The sequence below is a fragment of the Dendrobium catenatum genome, unplaced genomic scaffold (assembly GCF_001605985.2).
Source record: "Dendrobium catenatum unplaced genomic scaffold, ASM160598v2 fragScaff_scaffold_1595, whole genome shotgun sequence".
NCBI classification, from domain to species: domain Eukaryota; kingdom Viridiplantae; phylum Streptophyta; class Magnoliopsida; order Asparagales; family Orchidaceae; genus Dendrobium; species Dendrobium catenatum.
Genome location: NW_021320057.1, coordinates 2704407 through 2716506, shown reverse-complemented (window position 1 = coordinate 2716506; position 12100 = coordinate 2704407). Strand labels below are relative to the sequence as shown.

Below are 12100 nucleotides of genomic sequence, written 5' to 3'. Positions count from 1 at the left end.
ACTCTTATTTAAGATAAAATATAACACTTTAGGTGTATACACAATAACATATAATTAAATATAAAATACTATGATGATGGAGATTTTACAGAAGAATTCATAACTTCAATATCTCTGGTTCATCTCTAATGGTTTCTTCATATGACATGAATTAAGCTGGACAACTTGATATTTTAACAACTTGAATGTAAAAGCATTCTGAAAATATCACAGACCAAAGACCGGAAAATATTTATTATCTATCGACTATCATACAAGAGGAACCAACCAGTTTAAATTATGGTGGTTAGCAGTCTAAGACCTTATTTAAAGTTATGAAATTGATATGGTTTCGTTTGGGATGGCTTTCTTATTGCTTCATAAAACAGTTTTTTAGTACAAAAATTAAAATTTTTGTACTAAAAAGCTGCTTTAGTCCCCCAAACGAAACCGAAATAACCTACTACAACCACAACCCTGACTCACAAACAAAATAAAATAAACAAAGGTATACAAAGAAAGGGTGTTATACAGATAATTTACAAAGAACAGTTCAAGAAATCCTGTCTGCATAGCGGGCAACTGCTCTGCCTCATTAGCCAATTGTCGATGCAGGATAAATGGAATCTATGCTGACAGCAAACCAAGATCCTTGCCAAATCGCCAATTTTGAAGTCCTGAAAAAGGGGGAAAAAAATCACATCTTGAATGCTGGGTTTCTTCCAAATCACATTAGAATTCAAGAATAGATTGTAAACCTGAAGGCAAACCACACAGCAAATGCCAGAGAAATCGGACTTGTTTAATTTGGTTATGATGGTTTTGGGAAGCTTTTGTACTGAGTCCCTTGACATTCCATATGAACTACTTGTTTCAAAAATGTCAAAATCCACAGTTAAGGGTGAGAAAGCAGCACTGATCTGCAATTGTTCATTAACTGAAGTTTCAGGCAACATTTCAAAAAACTAATATCCTTACTTTCTTCTTCTGTTGATAATTTTTTTTTTAAATAAGAGGGTACCTGACTTTGAACGGCGCTGCGGAAAGCCGGTCCAACCTTCTCGCGGACGAGTCTTCCACTCAGGAGGCTGCAGATAATGTCCATCTGCCAACATACATGAATTAGAAAGCTATTAACTTCACTTGGAGTCTGAAGACATTTGTCTTTGATCAAGCTAGATTTTAAACCAATTAGTTGAAATCAAAGTCAACTAATGAGCTATGTTTGGTTCAAATTAAATGGAATTAAGCCAACCCCTATTTGAGTTAGCTCAAGATTGAATTGAAATGCATGAGCCCATGTATGAATGAATATGCATACACTTATTTCCAAATCTCCCTCTCTCTCCCTCTCTCTCTACCTCTCTCTTTCTATATATAATTTATTTATCAAAAATAAAAGATACCAATTCTTTACAATTTAAGGATGAATTTTTCCAATGGATTTAATTTAGTTGTTGATTAAGTGCATTAGGATGGTAGTAAAGTGAAAAATGGATAAATAATCATGATTTACTCTAAGGCTTCGTTTGGGACGGCTTTTTTATTGCTTTCTAAAACGGAGTTTTAGTACAAAAATAAAAAAATTTGTATTAAAACTCAGTTTTAGAAAGCAGTAAAAAAGCCGTCCCAAACGAAGCCTAAGTGAGTGTCAACTGTCTTTTTAATAAAAGTATAGTAACCATATTTATCTATTAAAAACATAAAAATATAAAGTATTGAAAGGTCATTGGTTTTCCTAAGTGAATCATTCAAATAAAACATCATGTGATTTTAACAATAGCATAGATCAAATAGATGAATGGCCTTTGCATGCATTTAAGAATCTATATCTGCATAGATGCATGCATGCATGCTGACTCAATTGTCCTAGAGACCAAAACTTTCATTAAAACAAAGATTGGTTATAGCTCTAATTGAGCATAAATCAAAATTTATGGTTCATGAAAGGGTTGATCAAGCATGGTTGAGCTAGATAAAATAGCTTAATATAGAAACATCCACAACCATAATCCAAAGTATCAATTGTGAGAACAGGTTCCAATTTGATTAAATAATACTTAAATAATTGATGTGCGTATGCATGCAGTTAGAAATCTATATCCACATGGAAGCATGCATGCATGTTCCATATCCACATAGATGGATGCATTTAAGTTGACAAACATTTATGGAGGGTCAGAATTCCATAAAATTAAAGATTGGCTATAGGCTCTAATCAAGCCTAGAACAACATGAATGGGAAATGGAAGGTTTGATTCAAGATTCAATCAACCCTGGCTGAGCTCGAGATCAGACCAAATGGCATTGAGCTGATCTTGAGCAAGGATCAGACCGTCTCAAGATATGATCATCCAATGTTTCAAATTTACAGGGAGCCACGGTTGCATTTGATTAAAATCATTCCTTAAAACTAGAATATGACTCAAGGAGGTTGAATAAAAGCACACCAAAGCCTCACAACTGTGTTATGGCCCTTCTAAAAGGATTAACTACAGATTCATTCAAATGCTCTAAAGTTAAACGAAATTCCATCTAACTAATGTTTTGTTTGGAACTGCTTTCTTATTGCTTCTTAAAGCAGCTTTTTAGTATAAAAATTTTAATTTTTGCACTAGAAAGCTGCTTTAAGAAGCATCAAGAAAGCCGTCCCAAACGAAGCCTAAATCAAACAAGTCTGCTTCAACGCACCATGTAAAGAATACTCCAAATCACAGAATCATTTGCACGCCAAATGGTGAGAGCAGATTCTGCAGCCTCAATTGTGAAGACAGCTCCAGATATGCCTCCAATTCCTGCGCCCTGGAAAAATCCAGACTCGGTCGCAAGGCTTATAAGACCACCGGTTAATGCACCTATGAAATACCCCACTGCAACGAAGAATAAATAAGGAGAATAAGAACTTCACTATAGTGAACTAGAAACCAAACTAGTTATTGCAAAATTTCAGACAGTTTCACTGAAACCCCGCATTACAGATAAGTAGGAAATCCATACAAAAAACGAACTTTCATCGAGATCTGAGAATATTCGTCCCCTGAATAAGTTCCAATTAAAGGCTGATGGAATCAAAACGCGATTTTGAAACTCAAAACATGATTTTTAGCCTGAAAGAAATGAATACAAGAACTAACCAAGTGCTAAAACGAAGCAAATTACAACCCAGGCGAATCTTTTTTTTCTTTATTTTTCTTGCTTAAAATTTTTTAAAAAACTTTTCGTAATATATAGATATATAATATTATTTTTTAATATTTAATTATTTATTTATTGTATTTGTCCCACCTCAAAATTTAAATTGGTTCCACCCCTGAGTATAATGTAGTCGATATAAACTATGAAAAATATTTTTGATGATAGAAGTAACAATTTTAAAGTCTTAATATTGTTATTTATATGATTTATCTTTCTTTTAATTAGGAGTGGAGACTGACAAATATAAAGACAGGCATTAATTATGGTCATGATGATAAGTATCAACTTTGATGATGATGGTGGGCATCAACATTAGTGGTGACAACGTATGTCTACCTTGTTGACAACAAAAGTCATCCACATTATTGACGATGATGGATGATTGACTTATTGGCAATGATGAGTAGTGATAGTAGGCTACAATGATGTTTTTCGCCTTCATTATTGATACGTTATCAAAAAATTATCTTGATCAAGCACGAATCTCGAAGCAAAATCAAGTTGGAAACTTCCGAAATTAAAATAGGGACTATCCAAACTTTGATTTCAATAAACTTATAATTAAATTGAACGTCTCAGAAATACAAACCCAACGACACCAAATTCGATTCAATCCGAGCCCAAATGAGTCCAAATCAAGGACCCGAAGAGTTGTTGGAAGGTTCGAACTACAATATGGAATACCAAAGGGTTTCTAAACATTAGGTGCTTATAGTCAAATCGAGCGGCTCAACGAGACAAATCCAACGAGCCCAAGATCGTCAAATTCCGACATCATTAAGACCTATCAGCCGTTTATCCAACCACTCCCCATTTACCATTGTTCTCTCACCTATTTACGGGCCATGCCACTCCAGAAATCTATAAATAGACTTCTACTTTCTCCTTAAAAGGGAGGCTCCAAGCAAGAGAGCAAGAGAGAGATCAGAGATCGCTCTTGCCTCCTCGCTCCTCCTCGACCACCGTTGGAGTTCTGCCGGACCACCACCTAAGGTCCGAAATTCCGCCAGACCACCACTTGAGGCCCTGTGCTTCACCAGGCCACCACCTGAGGCTCAGACTTCTATCGGACCACCACTTGAGGCTCAGACTTCTGCCAGACCACCACTTGAGGCCTGGACTTCCGCCGGACCGCCACCTGAGGCCCGAACTTTTTCTGGACCACCGCCTGAGGCCCGGACTTCAGCCGAACCACCACTTGAGGTGCGGACTTCAGCCGGACCACCACCTGAGGCCTAGAATTCTACCGGACAACCACCTGAGGCCCGAACTTCTGTCGGGCCAACACCTGATGCACAGAGTTCTACTAGACTATCACCCTACTACAACGATCTTTCTGTCCCCGATCTTCGATCAACTACAGTCTTTCGGACCTCTGTCTCTTGCCGATTATAGTCCTTCCGACCCTCATCGCCTACTATGGTCATTCCGACCTACATCACCATACAACGATCTTTCTAACTTAGGTCTCCTGTATATTTTGGTCCTTCCGACCTACATTGGTATTCATCTATCATATGACATACTATATTTCGAAATAATTGACACATACAACATATGCCAAGTTAAAATTTGACATATGTGCGATTGATGTTGTATGCATCCACAACACTACATTAATTGAATATCTCAAGAAAGAAGAACTTCAATGTTGATAAGAGTTTGTCTATATAGATCTCATCTTCATTCATACTAATTATCGCTCAATTACATCCGAGCCTACCACATAATCGAAGAATTAGGAGCATTGATTAATAAAGCCAATCATAAATTTTCTATAATTGGGATCCTAAACCCTAACTAAATAAACATTGATATGATTAACTTCAAACCAAATAAAAAATTAATCAAAATTTTTTATTTAATTATATTTCAAACAAAATCTCACCGAGCTTAGGTGGGTTCGTGGGCGAGCATGGTTGGGAACCCCGCAACCCATGTTCGATTCTTCTCTCATGCAGTGCGACCCCTTAAGTGGGGAGAAAATAGCTGCAGGTCCTGCACCTATGGGCTGGTTGCTGATAGGATCACCGAGAGATTAGTTACGCCGCCATACATCTCCTATGAATATGACCGCGAATAGATTATCCCGTCCCAAAAAAAGAAAACATTTCAAACAAAGCTCCCACAAGCCATCGACACCACATGTTTCCTCCTCCCACTTCCACCCCTGCTTTTGTTGTTGTTTCTTTACCAACCCTAATTAATGACTTGTTGACACTTGTAAGAATATATGAGAAGAAGATAAAATATTTTATATAAACAAATTCTCATATTTCTTTTGTAATAACATCACATTGACTGCTCTATTAATTGTTTTTGATGACTCACGATTAAAGATAGGGACATGTTCCTTGTCAACAAATATGAAGACCACTGAAGCATTAATGAGGATCTTCAGAAGGTCAAATATTTTGACATTTTCATGAGTAAAAAAAACCTATTTATGGTTCTCCAAATTTCACAAGAAAATATTAAATTTTTTGAAAAATAAAATAAAGAGATTTAAAAATAATAGTCCTTTTAACTTACTAATCTTTAGACTTCATTTGAAACAGCTTTATATATACTACCTTTTCAGTGGTTTAAATCAAAATTTTATATTAAAAAATTACTTTAGAAATAAGTAGAAAAGCTATCTCAAACAAAAATTTAATGGATTATTTAGATCCTTATTTTAAAAATAAAATGATTAAAATATGACTTTAAAAAATTGGGGAATCATTTTGATATTTATCTCGTAAAAAATAAAATAAAAATATTAAATATAAAAATATGATGAAAATATATAAGTTATGAAATAATTATTTTTAGGATTCATGTGCTGCTTTTTAAATAACTTGGAACTATAAGAATACGGATAAATTGTTTTATAATGTTAAAAAAAAAAGTTAGAGCATTCATTTAAAATTAATTTATCATTAAAAATGTATTCATTTATTAGTTTCTTTCTATTGAAAACAATCTTAGAGGCTAAGATAGGTTGACATCAAGTGTTTGAAAGCAAATAAATACAAGTTGATATTCAGCTGATGAAAATAATAATAATGATGATGTTGATAATTTTAACAAAAAAAAGTCTAAATATTTTATTAAAATTTGTTTAAAAATTATTTTTCTAATTATTAAATTTATTTTGAGATTAATTATAAGATTAATACAATTTTAATTAATTATATGTTATATTTATCTTAAAATCAAACTTAAAATTATTAAAATAATTTATTTTTTAATTGAAAATTTTAAATGAAAATGTTTTAATAATTTTTTTGTACATAAAGGATTTAGAAAATTGTGAATTTTAATTAATTTTTGAGTTAATTAGTAATTTTCTTAGGAGTCCAAGTGTAAGGGTTTGCAGGCCTTCTTTCTTGCCTGTCAGTTTAGTGGGCCTAATAAGAAGCCCATTATGATCATCCTTTTCGGCCTTTTTTTTTTTAAATCATTAGAAGGGCTACTCATGTCCCATTCCCCTTGAGCTAAAATAAGAGCTCACATATGAGAAGGAAAAAAAATTATAGAAAGACCTAAGAATCTTTGTCAATCTCGCTCGGTCTGGTCTTGATCCCTTCCCTGACATAAAATCATTAAAATCTAACAAAAAAGCCCAACAGTGACTCAAACTCACCAATGCTTTCAAAACAAGGCCAGAAGAATCAATATTCATACTCAATTCAGTCAAAAATCAATGTTATCAATAATCAATTATCGTTTGTAAAGCTCAAGATAACCAATAATAAAAGTAAAAAAAAATCATTACAATAAATCTAGGAATCAATAACATGCATGAGAATCAGTAAATCAGTAAAATAGCAGCACTCTAATCATTCAAGCATTAGTAAAAAGAATCAAAGGCACATGTCAATATTATCAATCTTATCATCTTACATCCATTCTATCTATTATATGCAATCAGTACTTATATTCATTCATATGTTATTCATATACACTTGTTATTACTATATCTGTCAATATTGGTAAGTAAATCACAACTATATCACCCTTCCTAACGAATAATTATTACGTCCTCCGACCGGATGCAGAGGAACATCCGGTTGTAGGCAAAATCCCGCCTATACCCAAAAAACTCGGTACACCTCGGTATAGGCGGGATTTTGCCTACAACCAGATGTTCCTTTGCATCCTTACACCGGACCAAATAAAAGTTCCTTCCTAACACCCACATCTTTAAAGTAATTGTATAACTAACTTGACATGGAGATAAGACATAATAAATATTTTGAAGAAATGCAGGGTAGCATTAAAAGAAATTCAAGTAAAGGAATGCTTAAACCTGACAAAACTTCTCCAGGAGCTTCCTATATGTCAGCCTAACATCCAAAATATTATAGCAAATATTTGTTAATGCCGCCTATAAACCACTGTAAATAACATCAGCATAACAAATGTATTAAAACAAATTAGTCTCAAAGATAAACTTATTTTTAAACAATTACTACTATTTTTTTTAATAAAAAAACCAATACATTAAAAGAGGTAGGTTATAAAAGAAGACCCCACATTGGGCCACATCAATAGCTTACAAGAAGAACATCAAAAATCATAAAAAAGACCAATATGAGTATGAGTCAAAAGACGCGGACTTAAATCAGCATCGAATTGCCAGGGCAGAGCCATCCAATGGGAAAAACAAAATCGAAAGAAAGAAACGGGTCACCCAGGTAACAATTACTACTATTGAAACTGACATCTACCTTCACATTCACCTTCCTCACATCAAGATTTCCCAAGAAGATTTTCGGATCCCACTCCTTCCAATAGAAACGAGATGCAGTTTTCGGCCAAAAAGCAGTCAGATACTTTATGGATTTCTAATACATTTTCACACACTAAAGGGAAACAAGACAAAATAAGAAACAAGATCAATTATAATCACATTAACATAGATGGTGTAAGAAAGTGAAAAAATAATAATCGGTATTACTGTGATCATTTTGAAGGAGAAAATAAATATTAAAAGGTAAAATGCAACTATTTCCTTCAAGGATTTAACTATAGTGTTCATATTTATTAAAAGAATTGGGAGCAACATTATGTAAAATGAAATTATTTAATTCTCAAGATCTACACGAAGATAAGAATATTGTTGATACATCATAATTTTTTTTTCATGATTGGACACAAATCTCGAGGAAAAATCAAATGTCTAGCAAACGGTTCACAATCAAGGGATTCAACATTGGCCGTCCATCCAAGCCACTCCCCATTTTCCCTTGATCTTCCTTCTATTTATGGGCCATGCCACTCTATGAAATCTATAAATATACCCCCTTCCTCTTGAAAAGGGAGTTGGGCCTAAAAGAGCAAGAGAGAGATTGAAGATCACTTTTGCCCCTAGATCCTCCTCGACCACCACCGAAGTTATGCCGAACCATCACCTAAGGCTGAACCACCACCTGAGGATCGGACTCCTGCTGAACCACCACTTAAGGCTCGAACTCTTGCCGGACCACCACCTAAGGCCAGACTCCTGCCGAACCACCACCTGAGGCCCATATTCCCGTTGAACCAACACCTGAGGCCCGGAGTTCTTCCAGACCATCACCTAAGACTTAGACTCTTACTAGACCACCACCTAAGGCCCAGACTCTTGTTGGATCACCATCTGAGGCCCAGAGTTTTGCCGGACCACCACCTGACTCTCAAAGTTCTGTCAGACCACCACTTGATGTAGGAGTTCCGCTAGATCACCACCTGACATCGAAGTTCTGTTGCACCACCACCTGATGCTCGGAGTTTTGTCAAACCACAACCTAAGGCCCAGAGTTCTATCGGACCACTACCTGACTCCCAGAGTTTCATCAGACCACCAAGTGACCCTAGAGTTTTGCCAGAATACCAATTAACACCTTAATTTTCAAGTTATGCCAGACTTCTAACATACGACCAAGTGGCGCTAGACTATCATCCCTATTTGTCACTAGATTTTAACCTTACGATTGGCATTTGTAATCTGATTGCCCTTAGGGATGAGTCAGCCCATTGTAATCTATCCAAACACTAGTGGAATCATTTTAGGCTAGGCCAGGCCCCGTGGTTTTTCCACTTTCTAGCATTTTTCATGTAAAAAAAATTTGTACTCTCTGTATGTGAGCTAGATATCTATATAATGCTAAGACATAATATTATCACTCTATCACCACGTATATTCTAGCCCATAATAATTTGGTGCCATCTATGGGATCTCAATCCCACTATCCTACGCATCACTTTAATGGACAACAGGCATAATAATCGCATTTTGGGAGCTTCCCTCTCTAACTTACACTAATCCAGGAATCAGTCTATAATCATGGAGGCTAAGTATCTGCCTCTTTTTATACTGGAGAAGGAACTTTATGACCTTTCTTAGAAGATTACATCAGGAAGATGGTGGAATCTTATAATGAGATCATTCAACTCCTACGAGAGACTCGATGACTAGCACTAGCACTATATGAAGACATTCTTCTCTCTCGGGATCCACTAGAGATCAAAGATGTTTAACCTGAACTTATTTATGTTGAGATTCCCCTTTCTCCACCAAGGATGTATCATCCTACACATCAAGCCAATGAGCTTGCTGACACAATAAGCTCTACTCATCTTTCGCCAGCAGGTTGCCAACCTTACATTCTTCTGGACATCCTCGAGGACTTAGCTCGATAGCACATTATTGGATTCTCTTGTAACGCCCTACATCATGAATTACAAAGATTAGTCTGAGAAGAGTTCCCCGTAGGAGGTATACGATAATCTTATCATCAGTGGGACTTCCAATAGTCATTATCCAAGACCGAAGCCATCTTTCAACACCCAATTCTAGTATGCTTCAAACTACTGAGCATCGATTCCTATAATGGGACATCCGACCCATACGAGCATATCGATTATTGTAGGACCATCATGTATATACAACGAGCCTCAGATGTGCTCTTATATTAAGTTTTTCATACCACACTCAAAGGACAAGTATGAACATGGTTATATTTACTTCCGCTGGAATAATCTTCACCTTTGTCAAATTGGCCAAAGTATTCATTGAACAATTTGTTGTCAATCAAAGAATTATTAAGGATTCTTCTCATCTCTTTGGGATTCTCTAGAATAAAAGAGAATCACTTAGGGAGTATTTACAATGATTTTTTACTGTGGCTCGAAAAATTTCAGGAGTAGATATTGAATTATTGAGAGGAGTTTTCCTTGGAGGCCTTTATCCTGGGCCTTTCTATTCACCGCTTGTGTGAGACACAGTTCATTCGTATGCTAACCTACCCATTATATAGAGGCACAAATATCAGTAGACGAAGCCATCAATGCTTATATGAAGCAATTTGAACAACCTTTCGAAAAGCGAAAAATGCTCCTACAATGAATAACACATTCTCGCAGCAAAAGAAATAAGGGCTATTAGCTGTCATTCCAAAATATTTCTCAAACCTAGAAGTCCATATGACATTACATTTTAATAATAAAGTTAAGGGAAGGTATGAGAAAATATACAAGCCATTAAAGTCAACAATTACCATTTGTAAAGTTTAACTATAATATTGTTACTGCCATGTGACATCCAAGTAAAGTATATCCAGTGTTGTGCCAATCTATTACAGACCCACACCGTCCAAGCCAAAGACAACTAGATAGTTTGATGACAGCTAAAGTCAGAATAGAAGGTGGATTCTGCAAACGCAACAGCTTAAAAAAAGGTGAACATTAAGAAAAACATAAGAATATAACAAATTCCACATTGATTAACCTAAAAAATATTATAAAACCATAAGAAAATTAAATTTATTATTTTAACTAATACTGCACTAGTATAGAACAGCTACAAGAGTAGCGCTACTATATAGTAACATACAATCAGTTTAACAATTAATAGCAGGAATAATAGCAATAATATGGAGCATTATGTTGAATTTTATAGTTCCCTGGAAGGGAAAACAGAGAAGCTGCTGAACAAGAAGGTTAAGAACAGAGTTTAAGAAAAAGATCATGGCAAAACTACCAAAAGAGAAAATCCAAGCGTTCCTAGGTTTTCAATTGAAAAGCGGATAGAATAGGTTACCAAATAATCTTCCGATATCTAGTAATGCTCCTCTTTCCAGCATTAGAGGATTGGTTTGAGGCAGGAGTAGTGCTGAAGATGGATGTTTGTTTCCTTGCTTAATTGAACTGAACCTAATTGACTGCCCGAAGTTGAAAGAGTTCCCACATTTGCCTCCTACGCTCAAGATCTTGAAGATAGAAATTAGGAGTTGGAAGACTTGAAATTTTTGTAGCATTTCAAATTCTATTCCCCTTGAAACATTAGAGGTCTCTTGCTGCCGAAACATCACAACTCTTCTTCTAGCTGACGAAAAAGCAAGACTGACAGAGATACCTGAAAATTAAAAATTGCCAAATCTGATCTCTCTCGGCATACATCGAGAAGCGCAGACAACTAATAATTATCATCTCATACTCAACAATCTCAATATAAGTGAATCATCGGTATTGCTAATAGAGCCATGGAGAAGTGTAGAAATTTACTCACCAAAAATCGTAAGTACCTCCATGCACCAACGGCATCGGATCTCCATCTCCCTTTCCTCCCCTCATCGTCGGCATCAGGACGGCGAGATTCAACTTCGGAATGGGTGGATTCTGCATCAAGATGGTGGCTTCGACAATGGTGTCAGCTGATTCGACGTGGACGATCATAGCGAGATAAACCAAAACAAAGTTGTTATCTGAGTCGGCTAGGGCACGAAAAGAGGCGAAGTTAATTGAGCGGCCTATTTAGCCAGCTGTTTGACAAACCGCTGTTACAAAATATTTGAATAGCTTACATTTTTTAAAAGTGAATTTAGTAACAGTTTTAACCGCTGTCTATATTTATCTATAGCAGCGGTTTTAATTTAAAACCGCTACTATAAATTGCTGC

At 35.6% G+C, this 12100-nt stretch overlaps 1 protein-coding gene across 1 annotated transcript; it reads right to left on the bottom strand.

The window, feature by feature from the left end:
• Positions 1–469: 469 nt before the first annotated feature.
• On the bottom strand, positions 470–11877 carry LOC110095026 (NEP1-interacting protein-like 1). Its single transcript, XM_020820389.2, has 7 exons — positions 11737–11877; positions 10793–10854; positions 3114–3160; positions 2671–2849; positions 1001–1084; positions 738–899; positions 470–656 (listed from the first exon to the last, which is right to left on the bottom strand). The coding sequence occupies exons 1-7, from the start codon at positions 11875–11877 to the stop codon at positions 519–521; spliced, it is 813 nt and encodes a 270-aa protein (XP_020676048.1). The 3' UTR covers positions 470–518.
• Between the last annotated feature and the right edge of the window lie 223 nt (positions 11878–12100).

Coding starts and splice junctions, on each gene's coding strand:
- LOC110095026 (XM_020820389.2), bottom strand. CDS start 11,877: ATGATCGTCCACGTCGAATCAGCTGACACCATTGTCGAAGCCACCATC. Junction 3,161..10,792: donor AGTTGTCTTTGGCTTGGACG/GTGTGGGTCTGT, acceptor AGAAAAATAAAG/AAAAAAAAGATTCGCCTGGG. Junction 900..1,000: donor GCAGCGCCGTTCAAAGTCAG/GTACCCTCTTAT, acceptor GAACAATTGCAG/ATCAGTGCTGCTTTCTCACC.